Source organism: Triticum urartu, chromosome 3A (genome assembly GCF_056163025.1).
Source record: "Triticum urartu cultivar PI428250 chromosome 3A, HENAU_Tu73, whole genome shotgun sequence".
In the NCBI taxonomy this organism is placed as follows: Eukaryota; Viridiplantae; Streptophyta; class Magnoliopsida; order Poales; family Poaceae; genus Triticum; species Triticum urartu.
Genome location: NC_141875.1, coordinates 683633244 through 683654486, shown reverse-complemented (window position 1 = coordinate 683654486; position 21243 = coordinate 683633244). Strand labels below are relative to the sequence as shown.

General features: G+C 44.4%; 2 protein-coding genes across 2 annotated transcripts; both read right to left on the bottom strand.

The window, feature by feature from the left end:
- Positions 1-1300: 1300 nt before the first annotated feature.
- LOC147981568 (uncharacterized) lies at positions 1301-3366 on the bottom strand. The gene is made up of 2 exons (XM_087517162.1): positions 2125-3366; positions 1301-1690 (listed from the first exon to the last, which is right to left on the bottom strand). The coding sequence occupies exon 1, from the start codon at positions 3327-3329 to the stop codon at positions 2139-2141; it is 1191 nt and encodes a 396-aa protein (XP_087373288.1). The 5' UTR covers positions 3330-3366; the 3' UTR covers positions 1301-1690; positions 2125-2138.
- Positions 3367-15262: 11896 nt separating this feature from the next.
- Positions 15263-17269, bottom strand: LOC147981567 (uncharacterized). The gene is made up of 2 exons (XM_087517161.1): positions 16032-17269; positions 15263-15597 (listed from the first exon to the last, which is right to left on the bottom strand). The coding sequence occupies exon 1, from the start codon at positions 17234-17236 to the stop codon at positions 16076-16078; it is 1161 nt and encodes a 386-aa protein (XP_087373287.1). The 5' UTR covers positions 17237-17269; the 3' UTR covers positions 15263-15597; positions 16032-16075.
- Between the last annotated feature and the right edge of the window lie 3974 nt (positions 17270-21243).

Here is a 21243-nt window from a genome sequence, read left to right as displayed (position 1 = left end):
GCATTGCAAGGAAGTTTTACTCATTGTTGGAGAGGGTAGGATGCGGTTGAAGAGTGAAACCGGTAATAGCAGAGCACGGAGAGGCAAGTTAAATTTCTGCAGGGATTAGCACCAGCAAAGTTGTGATGAGGAAGGAAGGAACCTTGCGGGAGAAAGTTCCAGAACATCCATGCTTTTCTCTGCAAATTGTTAGTATCAATTGAACTTGACTGACTTTGTTATGAAAAGATGCAACATAGTGAACTGTTGAACCTTCCTATATACTGAGCTTTGTTAACCAATAAATAGTTTGCATTGTTCTGGCTAATTTCAATCTGTATGCTGAACTTTAAGTATCTACTCGGCTTTGAAAGCAAAGATGGATAATTCTTCTCACGGTATGAGCTCTCTTTGGCAGCACAGCTGAGGGTGAGCAACAGGCGGAGCTGGACGCGCCATGGAGTTTCAACATGGGAAGATGGAATGGAACACTGCTTCTGAAAAGCGGGTTGGTTGTAGGACTGAACTGCTAAGTGCTAACTGTTATAAGTATACGAACTTCCTTAGCACCCATCGATATTACAACAACTATGTGCATTTGGCAGGATTGAAACAACCCGCTTCGCTGTATGTTGGTTTCTATGGAGAGAGCAAGTGAAATCGTTGAAATAGAGACAGAGACTGCATAACTCATCGACGTTGCGACAACATTCTCTGCGCTTGTACAGGCGGGAAACCCCTTTCTCTCTTTTGCTCACGTATTGGTGCAACTCTAGTTTAGATTTCTGACCTTTCTTCTTATCCCAGGTTGGATGACACAACTGTTGGTCTGGTCAGCTAAGACAGCAGTCAGACTGAGTCGTGATGGGAGTAGAAGGCGAAGGTCAGAGTTCTCTGTCGGATGGAACAATGAATGACAGAATGAATAATCGTGATGGGAGTATGATACACATTGTTTTCGCTATTGTATTTCTGAGTGCCAGCTAGAGATGGCATCGGACCAATGTACATTATTTGTGATGTACATGCTTGTTTTCATGGTGCACTCAGAATCGCTGTGTGTGTGCTCATAAGATAGCTAATAATTACTTGGCTTGTTTGCATATCTAATAAATGCTACATGTTCTTCACTTGATATTACCTTACTTTGCATTTGTCAGATTTTGCAACTAGGGTGCAGTTTGATCGCCATTTACCATATTCCGCTATTCTCAAGTTTATCGCTTAAATTCATTAGGTCGCAACATGGGTCGCCTGCATGATGATGTATTACAACTGGTCGCATCTCCCACCCTTAAAAAATGAAGCATCTCTCACATACTGAAGAAGGGAAACTCCGTGAGCCTGAAATATTGACACCTAAGGTTTTGTACATGATATGCCCAATATGGCCTCGGTAAACCAACATTATTTCTCTAAGCTGGAATGATATGAAATACTGGTACTACAAATCATCCGGGAAACAGTATTATGCTTGTCGAAAAGATTCGCAAAGCTGCGTACATTACATACCCATGTTCAGAGGCCACGGTACTCTGCTCATGCTGAAATAGATGCGGATAAAATGCTTTGTATATGTACAGTAGAATATATATATGTCTTTTATTGGAGAGTAGGTTTCAAAGTGAACGATTACCCTGATAACCACTCATCCGAGTTGGAGATGCTCCCCTCCTGGTGGTAGGTACCATCGTCTTGTGCTTCTGGGTCACTGGCATCATAGACAAACGAATTTCTATAAGATGCCATATTAATTGAGGATGAAACATTCAATTCTCATACCATAATTGAAAAGAGAACGGCAACGAAACTGACGATGCCAGTGATTGCACACTGAATTACGAGTTGATTCAGTAATTTGAATACACTAACTTGCGAGCTGGTGCGGGCATACATGTACACTTACTTACAAGTTGCTGAGCAACTCTGCAGAGAAAGAAGCAAAAGATGATCTAGCTAGTACTCATTCCTGAGACATGCAAATTATTAGTGTCAACATTTTCAGGGATCAGCTTAGCAGCTTCAAACGATATGCCCAATATGTAACACATGCTGCTAAAGAGATAGACACATAAGCTTCTTTATACACAAGAATAACATATCAAAACCAAATAAGAAATACAAGTCACTAGAGAGCAATTGTACCTTTGTACTAACTTTCACATAGCTCTGTGATCCATAGGAGAGCAACAACACATGCTCGGAAAGACCCAAACAGGTGCCCTAAAATCGGAATCAGGCCTTCCAGCTCCCTCTAAGTTCTCAGCAACAAATTCATCACAAGATCCATCGGCCAAGGAATACTCGATCCAATTCCTTTTGGCATCTGTGAAGTATAAGCAGTCCCTTCGAACTCCTGGATGATCTGGACCAAGGGAACTTGCAAAGTAATAACCTGAAAAGCATGTCATTCCTTTCGTCGGAACAACACAGCCTACAAAGTAAAAATATGTCAAGAACAATGTGCTGTCACCAAGGCTACTAGTCCTTGTCCACTTCCCCTCCATTGACTGCCACCGAAAAACATGAAACTCTTCTGGGCAGTCCCCAACAGCGCTAATAAGCAACAACTCATCGAGACACTCTGCGAGACAGAAATACGAACTCCCATGTGCGGCCTGTGTATCCAAATTATCTCCAAAAAACATTAATTCCACTGTATTCTTGTCTGACAGATTGGCCACGGCGAGACGGTAACATAGGCCGCCAACATCTTCAGATCTGACAAGCGCATGTAGGTTGCCCTTGAGAAAGATCAAATCCTCCAGGACATAGGGTTCAGTGCATGACGCCACACGCCACTCAACATCCCCAAGGCGACAGTACTGGACGGCACGGCCGACCGTCGGAACGAAGGCAAGGACGAGATCGCCAGATAGGAGGAGGCGACAGAAGGGTGCCGGTGGATAGGGGAGGCGAAATCGCTCGCCTGTGAGAAGGTGGACGAAGCTGAGCTCATGGTGGCTGGGGCTGGCGATGGCGATGCGACAGCCAAAAGAGTAGAAGGCGGCAGGGTTAGGATCAAAATCATGGAGGGGGAGGCGGAAGCGCAGGCGACGACGGAGGGGGAGGTGGAACATGGCTCGAGATCCGGGGACAAGGAGGAGGTGGGGGGCTTGGGAGGCGAGGTTGGATGACGACGGAGGGAGGAGATCCCGGTAGGTTGCGCGGACGGCGAAGAAATCCTGGAGGGTGGTCAGGCAACTCGCGATTTGGGGGATGAGCTCGGGTAGGAAGTAGGGTGATGAGGTTGTTGCTACGGGATTTGGGGGCGAGGTGGGGGAGGAGGAGGAGGCCATGATGGTGGCCGACAGCGATAGTTTTCTCCGGTGCGTCGCCGACTTCGTCATTTAACTCATTGGATCTGCTGTTGGGTGATGCGTTGGATTTGCGCGTGTTCTTCTAAGAGAGAATTCCTTATCTGACCCTTTCTTAAAATATAATTGCCTTTTTTGGCCCTAAAATTATCATTTTCCTTCTTTAATATCATAACTTCATTTTCTTCCTTCCTTGACACTTATATCATTTTTTTGCTATTAATACCGTCAAGTGCGACTTGGAAAATCCTACTTACCTCTGCTTTAGCACGTAGTACAGAAACATAGAAAACTCTTGTTTAGCCGAACAGTCCCACATTCTCTCCCAATTCCACTTCTTTCCCGATTCCTCTCCCACATTCACCGCAAGCCCTAACCCTACCTTGCGCGGCGTGAGGTACACAACAACGGCCGTGCGAGGCTAGGAGAGCGGCATGGAGGAGGGTGTGGGCAACACTGCTACAGATGGCAGGGTGGAAGGCACGGTAGAGGGGGGCCACGGAGCTGCACCAGTCTTGGCCTCGGGCACGCATGGTGGGTAGGCGGATGGCAGCCAAGGACCAGTGGACAATGGGTGAGGCGGCGTTCTGCCAGGCTCTATGGAAGAGGGCAAAGGATTTATGCTGAAGGGCCACGGCCTTGCGCCGGTCTTAGCCTTGCACGGTCAGGGCGGATCAATGGACGGTGGCCAAGGATCACCGAAGTACGACGACCGTGCGACACCCTCGGATGCGACTATATCGTTGTGGTTTGAAGGGTGAGTTCCTCTCTTCTCTAGATTTCTCAAAATGCAACAAATTACTTATAGATGGATATTTCCTGGCAAATCTGCAATGGAAAAAACACAAAGATTAGGTTCATATAAAACAAGTATGTTCAAAGATCTTGGATAATATGTTTACACAAGACACTTTTGTTATTTAAAATATCATGCAAGTACATACGCAATTGATATTTTGCACATGGGTTATGTATGCACAAACTAATGTGTAAGGAAGACATGGGAGTAGAAAGTACTAATGATTAGGTTTATTTGGCTTTTACAGGATGGATCTGAATTCAACTTAACTGCTGAAAATTAAAATGCTTGGCAACCTAAAAAAAGCTATAAAGAATATCCATTGCTTTTGCTTTGAGAAGGTTATCGACTCTGATGTAACAAATTATAAGGACCCAGTTGAATCAATCGTAGAGCAGTACGCGACATGTTATTTGGAAGTTGCACATGTTCAGTACTATGATGCATTTTTAAAAATCTGCCCTGAAGGAACATATGACCAAGAATTGGTGTATTTATTTAGGACAGTAAAACCGAGCTAAAACGAGCCCTCTCACGCCCTCAGCTATTTGAGCCGTCAGATCTCGTGCTAGGATCAATGTTGGCTGTTAGATCTACTGTCTCCACCACCTGTTTTTTTCCTGGCCGGGCTGTCTTAAAGGGCTGCTACTCCAGGAGAAAAATTTGAGGCATGTGGTTGCGCGGGCCTTCCACTCGGCTCATTTAGCTGACTCTGTGCCAGACGCCGCCCGATCGGTAATTCTCCGGTCACTAACCCTCGTTCATGCCTACCTGAAAAAAGTGAAGGCGAGACGGAGAGACGCGGGCGACGCGGGGATCAGATCCAGGCGATGTAGGTGATACGGGCGATGCGGGCGATCGGACCGATCGGCTGCAAGGCGCGGAGAGGGACCGAAGTTCTATCACCAAAGATTGATTGATAAATTAACTGGCCATTGAGACCAGTTAATGGAGTTGAATTGTCAGTTTCTATGTTGTGCGTGATTGGAATTCACCCGCCGTTGTTTAACGCAAGGAGTAGACCAGCCGTTCCTAATCCTACAGGCCATTAATGGAGTGGAGGTCAGTTACAACTTGGCTGCTCCGCCTACATATGCTCTGTCCAGTCCCCCGGGTTATTTCCCCATTCTTCCCCCGGCAATAAAAATCCCTGGAGTCACGCGTCTTCATTAGGTTGCCCCTTCATCTTGAAAATTTGCTGTAAATTTTCCTTCTCACTGCAATCCCTTCATGACTGAGTGTTTGCACTCAGTATGGGCTCCTGCTGAAGCTGCTTTCCACTCTTGATCCTGAAAATGAAAATAAAAGAGGCATTATATTATGATCTAAAAAAAGAGTTTCTTCATCTTTCTAGCCTCTAGTTGTGACTGTTTTGCCCCATTTTATCTTGCTATACATTTTAATTGGAAAAGTAGATAAAGTGTTGTCTCGAAAACTGCGTCAATATTGAAAACGTTTACATACTCGTTTGCACATGATCGTAGGTACTTTATTGGAATGAACATATGACTGAGTGATTGTTGCATACAGATTAATCACTTGGTAGCTATAGTTACTTCTGCGGGATATTCTAATGAACATATGACTTCTATACATACGTAATCTATCCAATGAGTTTTGCCTTTATTGTACGACACGTTTGATATTAGTTACTTCTGCGGGATATTCTAAGTCAAGTGCATGCCAAGGCTTTTCAGAAGCGTATCATGCATGATTTGGTACATGATCTTGCTTCATTAATTGCTGCTGGTGAATTTCTTGTTCTTTGATGCTCATGTTACTGGGCCAAGGAGTTGGAAAAACGCAATTCATTGCCGACATGCAGAGTTGATACAGTACCAGAATCAGTCCAGTGTTTTCGATTGTCTGCGAAAAACTTAAATCCCTCCACATTAGAGATTAGCAGGAATGACAACTTCCTAAAGAGGCATTTTCTGGATCCAAGTACACGCATGTGCACTTCGGTATCTTGATCAAAACTGTCTTAATCTATGTCAAGCAAAATCATGCTGCCATGTTCCATAAAAATACTGAAGCTACTTTAGGTATCTTGATGCCACGGGATTGCCAATGCCGTCACTTTCTAAGAATATGGAAACTCTGATTATGTCCAATTGCTCACATGAAACCTAGCCTGACAATTCTGTAGCTTGCACAAACTTTGTTATCTGGACCTACCCGGTAACAGATGCCCTGATAAGCTACCTACCTCATTGGGTAAGCTCTCTAAACTCTCCTTCGTCAACTTGTCGGTGTTGGAAGTAACCCAATGTCCAGTCTGATTAGAAGGATATAGGATTAATACTAGCCTGGCGTAGGTGCTATATATATAAACGTTGTAATACCACCTGTAAACCCGTCCAGATCGTGAGAAGCAATAAAGCAATAACAGGCCCGTAGATGAGCCGGTGGCAATAACAAAAGTTTTCCCGTGCGTTATTTATAGTAGTACTGATTCGATCAAAGCAAAGATCGATGAGATAGTTATACGAGTCCGTGACACGCTTGCCTACGTCGCTATTCCTTCTAGCTTCAACCAATCAGGAATCCAGCGCTTGGCTTCGTTGTCAGATATCGTGTGTCGTTGTCGCCGGAAAGTACTAGGCGTCGGGACTCGGGACTGGGCCAACAGGTGTTTCTTCCTCCAAGTGTTGCATGAATCCATCTGTGAGCTGGCATGTTTAGAACGTCTAGACATATCAGCGTCGTTCTATTCAAAATCCCAGATAAATTTGGTAGACTTTCAAAGCTCGTATTCCTAAACTTATCAGGGTGTTTCGTGCTCCAAGTGTTCCCTGAATCCATCTGCCAGCTGACATGTTTATACAACACCTAAATATGTCTGAGTGCTGTGGCATTCAAAATCTCCGAGATAAATTCGGTAGCCTTCCAACACTCATATTCCTGAACTTTTCAGGTTGTTCCAAGATAACCAAACTACCTTACAATCTTAAACTTCAATCTTGCGAGCATATGAACCTATCATATTGCCATGAGCTAGAAAACCTGCCAAGATTTTGGCAACCTTCAAAGGCTTTGGTTCTTGAGCCTGTCCGATTGCTACAAGGTTCCATTGCTGCCAGAATCATTTTGCCAACTTGTTCATTTGAAATCCTTAGATGTTTCAGACTGGCATGAGCTCATGGAACTTCCTGAATGTTTTGGTAACCTTTTTGAGCTTGACTCTTTGAACCTTGAACCTAGCAAGTTGTTGCAAGCTGCAAGTACTGCCCGAGTCATTCTGCAAGTTGTCTAAGTTGAGGTATCTCAATCTGTCTTATTTTATGAGGCTTGATAAGCTCCCATCCTCGTTCGGTGACCTTAAGCTTCAATCATTGGACATCTCTTCTGCAGTATCTCTCAATGCCTTGCCGGATAGCATTGCTGACCTGACAACTCTCAGTAACTTTGAGGCCATCGCAGTAACACCAAATGTGATTGCCAGCATTCAGAAAATTCAAAAGCATCTTAATTTTCCATGAATAACAAAGCATGTTGTATATCAGATTAAAAAAATGAAGGATGCAGCAGTATATTCGTTGATGGTCTTGACCCCAGTGTCACCGAAGCTGTGTTGAAAGCCCGAAACACGTTTTCAGAGTACTTGTTTTCCTTTTTTTTTGCAGGGAATTCGGAGTACTGTTGGCAAAAGATGTTGTTTTGTTAAATAGACTAGTAGGTTGACTATTCCGTAGTATGCGGGTATGTATTTGTAATTCTGTATATTAATCTAAATTTTAAGCAACCCTGTTTCTGTGCATTCAGGTATTGTGCAGAGGAGACGTTGGAATGCTACAAAGCAGAATGGCTGGGAAGCAGAATATGAGGCTCTCAAGAGGTTATAGCACTTCAAACAGATAGGTTCAGGTGTTGTCTCTACTCCACTGCAAAACCAATCTGAGATCCTAATCGAGGAGACCGAGTTGTACAAGCCCAGGTGTGTGTGTGCTAGTCATGTGTCTTGTTAACCAAATACGTATACTGTTTGCTTTATATTCTGGCCAATCTTGATCTCTGTCCTGAGTCCTGAACCTTATCTTATTTCCTAAACTTAATTCCAAAGCTAACATGGACGACTCCTCTCACAAGATGCTTCCACAACCGAAGCAGGGCAACAGAACTAGCTGGATGCACGAGCTTCGACATATGGGAAACACATATGAGTTGCTTTGTACTCTACGGGGATTGCATCTTCAGTTGGATCGGACTGTTAGTACCAGACCAAAGTGTGAGGCTGCAACAACATTCTCCAAACGGTAACCACCTCTTCTCTCTTTCCCTCGTGTTTTGCTACACCTCCAATATATATACATCTTCCGAGCGATGTTCTTATTTCAGGTGTACTTGATCACAAGCGTCGATCTTGACGGAGAGCGAAGGTGGAGATGGCCCGATATGGAATCCAGGAGATGCAACAAAATGGACGGCGGACCGACCGTGCAGGAGTTTTGATGTTCTTCACTTGTGTATGATGAGCCACGCCAACCTGAACTTCACTGCGGGTTGTGTTCTGAAGAAACACGCATCTCGTGCCACCCACATTTGGTTCCACTCCTGCATGGTGGTTGAGTTCTACTACGGCCAGGTGCTGTACAAGATGACTAAGTGCATCACTATATATATACAGCCTCCTGTGCTGAGACGTGGGCAGCCAACGAGGGACACCCCTGTAAGATAGTAGGGTTTCTATCTATCATTTGACACTAGCGCAAATGGCGCATGCGAGCGACCTATATACAGAAGGGCATGTGTCTTAATACCTTCGCAACGATTTATGTTTCACATATATCATTCTCCTGTGCTGAGACGTGGGGTCCACCACAAGAGCAAATCGGAACAGGTTCGGTGTGCTTGACCAGTTCACTTTTGAAAATAAAAACATAATCAAAACCAGGAAAAATAACATTGAGGTGGTATGCCAACTAAGCATCAAATTGAGGAAAAAGTTTGAAAGGGGTAAATGCGACGCAGTTTTGCTTAATTGGGGTATATTTTGAGGATTTTCTTAAATTGAGATCAATTCTGTCACAAGTGTGAAGCGTGGGGTAAAAAATGAAATAAACTATTTTTAAATAGAAAATCCGCATCTATCCAAATGTGTTGTGGACTAGCATTTACTTTATTTTTCAATGGTCTTGAATGGAGGACGAAGGGAGTGGGCGATTGCGGGACCTAGCGCCATATCGCCGGCCGGTAGGCTCTGCATTCCTAGACCCGAATATAGGCCTTTGTTCAGCGATGCATGACAAGATTACTGCACGGATGCGGTGAATGAAGCTATGTCGGCCGCTTCCACACCAACAGAGGTATTCGTTCGAAACTCTTCCGGATTCTTTTTCTGGCTGGATTGGTAGCCCCGAATGTTGATGTGATGATCTAATTTTGACTTGGATACCAATCTCGACCTTTTTAGTGCAAATTAGGCACGTGATTTTCCATCAAAAACAATTTGTGCCGAAGGGGTCGGTATCTGTGGGGGGCAGGTGGAAGCCCAGCCATACCAATGCATTTCGTGTCTTTCACTTTCCTTTTGGTGTAACCGAAATAGAACTTTCTGATCTAAAGCAAAGGCAAGCTCCCTTGCTAGAGAACATAAAAAGGTCGACTAACCATTCTTTTCATTACCGGAGAAAAAACATTATTTTCATTTTCTCTTTCATCAATTGAGATGATAGTCCTCTTCCGAGATCTATATATGGAAAAAACATGTTGCATCAGTAAAGACTCTAGTTGACTTGAAGCTTGTACAAAATGTCATACAAAGCATACTTAGAGCATCTGCAACCTAACTGCTGCATTTCCTTTGTACTTCCGGGTGGACAACTCGGACAATGTCCAAACAGAAGAAAGAAGAAGAAAACATTCATCATCCGCACCCCTCAAGTCATTTAAATATGTCCGAGTTGTCCATATGAACCCTCATATCCAACCCATAGGTAGGGAGGATATGAGGGCGTTCGGGTGTGTTTGGGAAGTCCATCAAGTTTGATTTGTCCTATCTGTTACCACTTCTCTTTTTGTCAGTTTTTTTTGTTTCTCTAAACATACCCATCAATCATATGCATGTGACTAGATATATAGGAAAAAAAGTGAAGAGCATGGCTACATGCACGGATAAATGAGACCTTGGCATACACGTCCGGACAACGTTTGAACGCATCCGCAGACGTATAGGGGTCAAATTAGCTTCTAGATGCTCTTACATTTTGGTCATTGCAAGCCACATAGATGTTGTATTGGAAATTTTACTATACAAAATAATTAGCGAGACAAGACGATGAAACAAAAATATCTACTGAAGCTGAATTGACCTAAATATCTCGAGAGATTCCTTATTTGGCCCTTTCTTAAAATTCGCTTCCTTGTTTGGCCCTAAAAAAGTTTTTCTTCCCTTTACGACACTACATCTTCAGTTTGTTTCCTATTTGACACTTCTGTCCATTCTGCCCACTAACAGTGTCAAATGAAACATAAAAAGACTCTTTTGGCCCTCACGAAGATGGCTCATGTATACGTGCAGTTGTCTGATGTATTTATAATATTTATTTAGGCTGATGTACCATGATTTAGTAGTGAAGGTGGTTAGCACTAACAATAAATGTTGGGTCTGAAGTCAAAGTATATGAGTCAGCATCAAGTGTGCCGTTTAAATTTGTTGAGGATTATCTTAACAAATTAGTTTAGGCCTGAGCCTACTGTACATGGATTGTTTAGCCTCTAAGCGAGAGGACTATGCCAAAAAAACACAGTAAGCTAGCACCAAGACAATAACTGCGTGTCCTCGGGGATGTGCGCGCACGTGTCCCGGTCCGGCGAGAAGCCGCCGATGTCCTCGCTGCTTCGTGTCCAGCCATCAAATCGGTGTCCTGTCCAGCCATCAAATCGGTGTCCTGTCACCTGTTTGCGTGCACATATGTTTGATCAACCAATCTAGCGCGATGATTAGTGTACTGCTACTCAAGATCGATCAGTCCAGCCGGCGGTTATTAGCAAGTTTGATGAGTACATACGTAAGGTTGTATGCCAGCCTATTGAAAAATCCATCCACCTGCTTACTTCCCAGACTTGTGCGCTGCTTCGTGTCTTTACTCATGTGAGCCAAAAACATCGGCCAGCAGGGTTGCCATACAGCACTTGCACAAGCAGCGATAGTCGAGACCTAAGCAAAATCTCTCCTGTATTATTTTCTCTTTGTTTCTATTTATATCGGCCAAAACAGTGTTTTTAATCCTTTTTTAACATGAGGGGCAAAACTGTATTTTCATGTCTCAAGTAACACCGTTGGTGAGTAAAATGGACGAAAATGTCATATAAGGAACAAAATTTACTTTTAGTGTCAAATAGGGAAGAAGATATTTCTTGGGGCCAAATAGAGAAGCAAAGTTTAACAAAGGGCTAAATAAAGAATTCTCACAAATATTTCTCCATAAAGAAGACGAGGCTGGTAGCCTGCCATCTTTTTCATCCAACCATGGAACACAAGTGGAGCTAAGTCATATGTCCTGGATATCTACCGGCTAGAGGATTAGATTATTTGCCGGAAGCCCCGGAGCGCCTATACATCAGCCACATGAAAAATTTGTTTGCATGAGTCACTTTTGTTAATCGTTAGATCTTTATTGTATGACCGAAAACAAATCATACCCTCTTCATCTTCAACCTTCATTTTCTTATTCCCCACGCAGCCGCCAATCAACCCATTCCTAATCACCCGCCTCCACCCCCACGGCCGGTGGCTACTGCCGCCTTCCCGCCCTGGCCTCCCTTCGACCTCCCCCCTTTACTATGCTGGCCGCCGCCCTGGCCATTCCACTAAGCTCTGGTTTGATGAACAGCTAAGGTGACCCCTCGCGCTAACCCCCATTACTTTTTACTCACTCTTGCCGGCTCCTGCTCATACACGGCTGGCACTCCCTGTGGTCAGCGCTCGTCGCTACCGCTCCTCACGTCACCGCTGCCTTCAGCCTCGTGTGAAGCGGATGTGGCTGACACTTTTTTCAGGTACCTGTTAATTAGAAGAATCGTTATTTGTCACACTTCTCGAAGTGTTCTATGGTTTTTCTTAGGATTGTCTCACTGGCGGATGGACCCAAGACCCCAAGTCATTGTTTCACGAGGTAAATAATCAACCTGGGAAGTAATGTGTGAGTTAAGATTTTCCACGGGTAAAAAATAGGTGAACAAAGCCTTGGTTGCCATATCTAGCGAACGTTCGGCATAAGAGATGACATTTGTGAACGTCTGTCTCGCAGTTTTAGTGTATCTGGAGGACCTGAGTGGTCTTTTTGTAAAAGTATCATGATATTCCTTTAGTTTCGAGTGTGAAAAAGCCATCCAAACTAGTACATGGTAATATCAAAATCGTGTGGCAGCTAGGGCGTTCGCTGACAGTTTATTCTGAACGAACGTTAGCCAGTTACTAATTCCGAAAAAAACAGGTGAGCCCATCTTCCTCCCCAAATCTACCGCGACCATGTATGCGGGGATGAACGGCGCCGCCCGTGGGAGTGGGCCTCTGGGAGGATTGCGGCGGCCGGTGTGGGGGACCTGGGGGGATGGTTGGGCACGCTGCTGCGGCAGCGCGGCGTGGGGCTTGCGGTGCCGGAGCAGGCGCCGCCTGAGGTACTCTCCTGAACCTACCTCGCGGTCTTCTTCCAGTTGTGATTGGCTGCTCCTAGTTGATACTACTAGATCTAATAACCAAATTCACGCCCGCATTTCTCGAAGCAATTCGAGCTGACACATTGGCTGCGAGTTTAGTCCTTCTGCCATGTGGATTATCCTGTGAAGTATATTCAGTTTCCCGTTTGAGTTTGTGGAATGTATCTGCAACTCTTCAAATCGAATGATCTCTAATTTACACGGGCTAATTCTACTTTGAAATTGCCATTTTAACCCTTGTACGCGCTCTCGTGTCCAGGCTAAACAAAACGTAGCAGAATTTCCCTTTACAAGACCATGTTACAAGCTATCGGGTGCTCAACTTTGATCCTTTCCTCAACGGCTGAAACAGAGTGGTATAAATATTTGCAAACTCAGATAGCCCCTAGCTAGTCCACCCACAGGCATTCCGCACACAAACACAATAGCATCATTACATCGGAGGGAGTAACAAAAGCTTTCTGCCAGCAATGGCGGAGCTTTTGGGCATGATTGCGAGTGCCGCGGGTGAAACAACTGGCTAGCAAGCTTGGCGAGGTTGTGAATGAGGAGATCGCTCTGCTGTGGGGGTTCCAGGACGAAGTGGAAGGCTTGGAGGAGAAAATGAAAGATTTAGAGGCCGTGATGCATGATGCTGACGATAGGCTGCGCCGAGGAGAAAGAGATGGGGAGGCAGTTGGGCGGAAGTGATGCATGATCCACCACCACGAGCTCTAGTTCATCTGTAAGTAATTTGCTCCTCTACTGCCCCCTTGCCGATTTAGTAATTTGCTCAAGTACGTTTTCCGCCGTGGATTCTGAGTATATTGCATGGGTTTGGAATCCACTCTGTTCATCGGTGGCTTATTCTGTTGTTTTTTCTTTTATTGTTTTTATGTTGGTTGATGATCGGAATGTAGGTCTGATCCAGTGGCAACAGCCAGTGGAGGAGCCCTGAACAAGCCCACATATTTCTGAAAATCTAGTCATATTTGCTAACTTCCACATGTAAGCCTGCAGAAATGTACTACTCCCTTTGTAACTTTTTATAGGACGTTTTTTAGTCCATGGCAGTGTCAAAAAATATCTTATATTAAGTTAGAGGGAGTACTATTTAGGATTGAAGGTTTAATAGGAAATAATTACTTGAACTGCAGCTTCAACTGCAGCTGCATTGCAAGGAAGTTTTACTCATTGTTGGAGAGGGTAGGATGCGGTTGAAGAGTGAAACCGGTAATAGCAGAGCATGGAGAGGCAAGTTAAATTTCTGCAGGCATTAGCACCTGCAAAGTTGTGATGAGGAAGGAAGGAACCTTGCGGGAGAAAGTTCCAGAACATCCATGCTTTTCTCTGCAAATTGTTAGTATCAATTGAACTTGACTGACTTTGTTATGAAAAGATGCAACATAGTGAACTGTTGAACCTTCCTATATACTAAGCTTTGTTAACCAATAAATAGTTTGCATTGTTCTGGCTAATTTCAATCTGTATGCTGAACTTTAAGTATCTACTCGGCTTTGAAAGCAAAGATGGATAATTCTTCTCATAGTATGAGCTCTCTTTGGCAGCACAGCTGAGGGTGAGCAACAGGCGGAGCTGGACGCGCCATGGAGTTTCAACATGGGAAGATGGAATGGAACACTGCTTCTGAAAAGCAGGTTGGTTGCAGGACTGAACTGCTAAGTGCTAACTGTTATAAGTATACGAACTTCCTTAGCACCCATCGATATTACAACACTATGTGCAATTGGCAGGATTGAAACAACCCGCTTCGCTGTATGTTGGTTTCTATGGAGATAGCAAGTGAAATCGTTGAAATAGAGACAGAGACTGCATAACTCATCGACGTTGCGACAACATTCTCTGCGCTTGTAGAGGCGGGAAACCCCTTTCTCTCTTTTGCTCACGTATTGGTGCAACTCTAGTTTAGATTTCTGACCTTTCTTCTTATCCCAGGTGGGATGGCACAACTGTTGGTCTGGTCAGCTAAGACAGCAGTCAGACTGAGTCGTGATAGGAGTAGAAGGCGAAGGTCAGAGTTCTCTATCGGATGGAACAATGAATGACAGAATGAATAATCGTGATGGGAGTATGATACACATTGTTTTTGCTATTGTATTTCTGAGTGCCAGCTAGAGATGGCATCGGACCAATGTACATTATTTGTGATGTACATGCTTGTTTTCATGGTGCACTCAGAATCGCTGTGTGTGTGCTCATAAGATAGCTAATAATTACTTGGCTTGTTTGCATATCTAATAAATGCTACATGTTCTTCACTTGATATTACCTTACTTTGCATTTGTCAGATTTTGCAACTAGGGTGCAGTTTGATCGCCATTTACCATATTCCGCTATTCTCAACTTTATCGCTTAAATTCATTAGGTTGCAACATGGGTCGCCTGCATGATGATGTAATACAACTGGTCGCATCTCCCACCCTAAAAAAATGAAGCATCTCTCACATACTGAAGAAGGGAAACTCCGTGAGCCTGAAAGATTGACGCCTAAGGTTTTGCACATGATATGCCCGATATGGCCTCGGTAAACCAACATTATTTCTCTAAGCTGGAATGATATGAAATACTGGTACTACAAATCATCCGGGAAACAGTATTATGCTTGTCGAAAAGATTCGCAAAGCTGCTTACATTACGTACCCATGTTCAGAGGCCACGGTACTCTGCTCATGCTGAAATAGACGCGGATAAAATGCTTTGTATATGTACAGTAGAATATATATATATGTCTTTTATTGGAGAGTAGGTTTCAGCGTGAACGATTACCCTGATAACCACTCATCCGAGTTGGAGATGCTCCCCTCCTGGTGGTAGGTACCATCGTCTTGTGCTTCTGGGTCACTGGCATCATAGACAAACGACTTTCTATAAGATGCCATATTAATTGAGGATGAAACATTCAATTCTCATACCATAATTGAAAAGAGAACGGCAACGAAACTGACGATGCCAGTGATTGCACACTGAATTACGAGTTGATTCAGTAATTTGAATACACTAACTTGCGAGCTGGTGCGGGCATACATGTACACTTACTTACAAGTTGCTGAGCAACTCTGCAGAGAAAGAAGCAAAAGATGATCTAGCTAGTACTGATTCCTGAGACATGCAAATTATTAGTGTCAACATTTTCAGGGATCAGCTTAGCAGCTTCAAACAATATGCCCAATATGTAACACATGCTGCTAAAGAGATAGACACATAAACTTCTTTATACACAAGAATAACATATCAAAACCAAATAAGAAATACAAGTCACTAGAGAGCAATTGTACCTTTGTACTAACTTTCACATTGCTCTGTGATCCATAGGAGAGCATCAACACATGCTCGGAAAGACCCAAACAGGTGCCCTCAAATCGGAATCAGGCCTTGCAGCTCCCTCTAAGTTCTCAGCAACAAATTCATCACAAGATCCATCGGCCAAGGAATACTCGATCCACTTCCTTTTGGCATCTGTGAAGTATAAGCAGTCCCTTCGAACTCCTGGATGATCTGGACCAAGGGAACTTGCAAAGTAATAACCTGAAAAGCATGTCATTCCTTTCGTCGGAACAACACAGCCTACAAAGTAAAAATATGTCAAGAACAATGTGCAGTCACCAAGGCTAGTAGTCCTTGTCCACTTCCCCTCCATTGACTGCCACCGAAAAACATGAAACTCTTCTGGGCAGTCCCCAACAGCGCTAATAAGCAACAACTCATCGAGACACTCTGCGAGACAGAAATACGAACTCCCATGTGCGGCCTGTGTATCCAAATTATCTCCAAAAAACATTAATTCCACTGTATTCTTGTCTGACAGATTGGCCACGGCGAGACGGTAACATAGGCCGCCAACATCTTCAGATCTGACCAGCGCGTGTAGGTTGCCCTTGAGAAAGATCAAATCCTCCAGGACATAGGGTTCAGTGCATGACGCCACACGCCACTCAACATCCCCAAGGCGACAGTACTGGACGGCACGGCCGACCGTCGGAACGAAGGCAAGGACGAGATCGCCAGATAGGAGGAGGCGACAAAAGGGTGCCGGTGGATAGGGGAGGCGAAATCGCTCGCCTGTGAGAAGGTGGACGAAGCTGAGCTCATGGTGGCTGGGGCTGGCGATGGCGATGCGACAGCCAAAAGAGTAGAAGGCGGCAGGGTTAGGATCAAAATCATGGAGGGGGAGGCGGAAGCGCAGGCGACGACGGAGGGGGAGGTGGAACATGGCTCGAGATCCAGGGACAAGGAGGAGGTGGGGGGCTTGGGAGGCGAGGTTGGATGACGACGGAGGGAGGAGATCCCGGTAGGTTGCGCGGACGGCGAAGAAATCCTGGAGGGTGGTCAGGCAACTCGCGATTTGGGGGATGAGCTCGGGTAGGAAGTAGGGTGATGAGGTTGTTGCTACGGGATTTGGGGGCGAGGTGGGGGAGGAGGAGGAGGCCATGATGGTGGCCGGCAGCGATAGTTTTCTCCGGTGCGTCGCCGACTTCGTCATTTAACTCATTGGATCTGTTGTTGGGTGATGCGTTGGATTTGCGCGTGTTCTTCTAAGAGAGAATTCCTTATCTGACCCTTTCTTAAAATATAATTGCCTTTTTTGGCCCTAAAATTATCATTTTCCTTCTTTAATATCATAACTTCATTTTCTTCCTTCCTTGACACTTATATCATTTTATTGCTATTAATACCGTCAAGTGCGACTTGGAAAATCCTACTTACCTCTGCTTTAGCACGTAGTACAGAAACATAGAAAACTCTTGTTTAGCCGAACAGTCCCACATTCTCTCCCAATTCCACTTCTTTCCCGATTCCTCTCCCACATTCACCGCAAGCCCTAACCCTACCTTGCGCGGCGTGAGGTACACAACAACGGCCGTGCGAGGCTAGGAGAGCGGCATGGAGGAGGGTGTGGGCAACACTGCTACAGATGGCAGGGTGGAAGGCACGGTAGAGGGGGGCCACGGAGCTGCACCAGTCTTGGCCTCGGGCACGCATGGTGGGGAGGCGGATGGCAGCCAAGGACCAGTGGACAATGGGTGAGGCGGCGTTCTGCCAGGCTCTATGGAAGAGGGCAAAGGATTTATGCTGAAGGGCCACGGCCTTGCGCCGGTCTTAGCCTTGCACGGTCAGGGCGGATCAATGGACGGTGGCCAAGGATCACCGAAGTACGACGACCGTGCGACACCCTCGGATGCGACTATATCGTTGTGGTTTGAAGGGTGAGTTCCTCTCTTCTCTAGATTTCTCAAAATGCAACAAATTACTTATAGATGGATATTTCCTGGCAAATCTGCAATGGAAAAAACACAAAGATTAGGTTCATATAAAACAAGTATGTTCAAAGATCTTGGATAATATGTTTACACAAGACACTTTTGTTATTTAAAATATCATGCAAGTACATACGCAATTGATATTTTGCACATGGGTTATGTATGCACAAACTAATGTGTAAGGAAGACATGGGAGTAGAAAGTACTAATGATTAGGTTTATTTGGCTTTTACAGGATGGATCTGAATTCAACTTAACTGCTGAAAATTAAAATGCTTGGCAACCTAAAAAAAGCTATAAAGAATATCCATTGCTTTTGCTTTGAGAAGGTTATCGACTCTGATGTAACAAATTATAAGGACCCAGTTGAATCAATCGTAGAGCAGTACGCGACATGTTATTTGGAAGTTGCACATGTTCAGTACTATGATGCATTTTTTAAAATCTGCCCTGAAGGAACATATGACCAAGAATTGGTGTATTTATTTAGGACAGTAAAACCGAGCTAAAACGAGCCCTCTCACGCCCTCAGCTATTTGAGCCGTCAGATCTCGTGCTAGGATCAATGTTGGCTGTTAGATCTACTGTCTCCACCACCTGTTTTTTTCCTGGCCGGGCTGTCTTAAAGGGCTGCTACTCCAGGAGAAAAATTTGAGGCATGTGGTTGCGCGGGCCTTCCACTCGGCTCATTTAGCTGACTGTGTGCCAGACGCCGCTCGATCGGTACTTCTCCGGTCACTAACCCTCGTTCATGCCTACCTGAAAAAAGTGAAGGCGAGACGGAGAGACGCGGGCGACGCGGGGATCAGATCCAGGCGATGTAGGTGATACGGGCGATGCGGGCGATCGGACCGATCGGTTGCAAGGCGCGGAGAGGGACCGAAGTTCTATCACCAAAGATTGATTGATAAATTAACTGGCCATTGAGACCAGTTAATGGAGTTGAATTGTCAGTTTCTATGTTGTGCGTGATTGGAATTCACCCGCCGTTGTTTAACGCAAGGAGTAGACCAGCCGTTCCTAATCCTACAGGCCATTAATGGAGTGGAGGTCAGTTACAACTTGGCTGCTCCGCCTACATATGCTCTGTCCAGTCCCCCGGGTTATTTCCCCATTCTTCCCCCGGCAATAAAAATCCCTGGAGTCACGCGTCTTCATTAGGTTGCCCCTTCATCTTGAAAATTTGCTGTAAATTTTCCTTCTCACTGCAATCCCTTCATGACTGAGTGTTTGCACTCAGTATGGGCTCCTGCTGAAGCTGCTTTCCACTCCTAATTTGTAACTGAGTGTTTGCACTCAGTATGGGCTCTTGCTGAAGCTGCTTTCCACTCTTGATCCTGAAAATGAAAATAAAAGAGGCATTATATTATGATCTAAAAAAAGAGTTTCTTCATCTTTCTAGCCTCTAGTTGTGACTGTTTTGCCCCATTTTATCTTGCTATACATTTTAATTCGAAAAGTAGATAAAGTGTTGTCTGGAAAACTGCGTCAATATTGAAAACGTTTACATACTCGTTTGCACATGATCGTAGGTACTTTATTGGAATGAACATATGACTGAGTGATTGTTGCATACAGATTAATCACTTGGTAGCTATAGTTACTTCTGCGGGATATTCTAATGAACATATGACTTCTATACATACGTAATCTATCCAATGAGTTTTGCCTTTATTGTACGACACGTTTGATATTAGTTACTTCTGCGGGATATTCTAAGTCAAGTGCATGCCAAGGCTTTTCAGAAGCGTATCATGCATGATTTGGTACATGATCTTGCTTCATTAATTGCTGCTGGTGAATTTCTTGTTCTTTGATGCTCATGTTACTGGGCCAAGGAGTTGGAAAAACGCAATTCATTGCCGACATGCAGAGTTGATACAGTACCAGAATCAGTCCAATGTTTTCGATTGTCTGCGAAAAACTTAAATCCCTCCACATTAGAGATTAGCAGGAATGACAACTTCCTAAAGAGGCATTTTCTGGATCCAAGTACACGCATGTGCACTTCGGTATCTTGATCAAAACTGTCTTAATCTATGTCAAGCAAAATCATGCTGCCATGTTCCATAAAAATACTGAAGCTACTTTAGGTATCTTGATGCCACGGGATTGCCAATGCCGTCACTTTCTAAGAATATGGAAACTCTGATTATGTCCAATTGCTCACATGAAACCTAGCCTGACAATTCTGTAGCTTGCACAAACTTTGTTATCTGGACCTACCCGGTAACAGATGCCCTGATAAGCTACCTACCTCATTGGGTAAGCTCTCTAAACTCTCCTTCCTCAACTTGTCGGTGTTGGAAGTAACCCAATGTCCAGTCTGATTAGAAGGATATAGGATTAATACTAGCCTGGCGTAGGTGCTATATATATAAACGTTGTAATACCACCTGTAAACACGTCCAGATCGTGAGAAGCAATAAAGCAATAACAGGCCCGTAGATGAGCCAGTGGCAATAACAAAAGTTTTCCCGTGCGTTATTTATAGTAGTACTGATTCGATCAAAGCAAAGATCGATGAGATAGTTATACGAGTCCGTGACACGCTTGCCTACGTCGCTATTCCTTCTAGCTTCAACCAATCAGGAATCCAGCGCTTGGCTTCGTTGTCAGATATCGTGTGTCGTTGTCGCCGGAAAGTACTAGGCGTCGGGACTCGGGACTGGGCCAACAGGTGTTTCTTCCTCCAAGTGTTGCATGAATCCATCTGTGAGCTGGCATGTTTAGAACGTCTAGACATATCAGCGTCGTTCTATTCAAAATCCCAGATAAATTTGGTAGACTTTCAAAGCTCGTATTCCTAAACTTATCAGGGTGTTTCGTGCTCCAAGTGTTCCCTGAATCCATCTGCCAGCTGACATGTTTATACAACACCTAAATATGTCTGAGTGCTGTGGCATTCAAAATCTCCGAGATAAATTCGGTAGCCTTCCAACACTCATATTCCTGAACTTTTCAGGTTGTTCCAAGATAACCAAACTACCTTACAATCTTAAACTTCAATCTTGCGAGCATATGAACCTATCATATTGCCATGAGCTAGAAAACCTGCCAAGATTTTGGCAACCTTCAAAGGCTTTGGTTCTTGAGCCTGTCCGATTGCTACAAGGTTTCATTGCTGCCAGAATCATTTTGCCAACTTGTTCATTTGAAATCCTTAGATGTTTCAGACTGGCATGAGCTCATGGAACTTCCTGAATGTTTTGGTAACCTTTTTGAGCTT

Bases quoted from the DNA above. Each gene is read 5' to 3' on its own strand.
- LOC147981568 (XM_087517162.1), bottom strand. From the start codon at position 3,329: ATGACGAAGTCGGCGACGCACCGGAGAAAACTATCGCTGTCGGCCACC.
- LOC147981567 (XM_087517161.1), bottom strand. From the start codon at position 17,236: ATGACGAAGTCGGCGACGCACCGGAGAAAACTATCGCTGCCGGCCACC.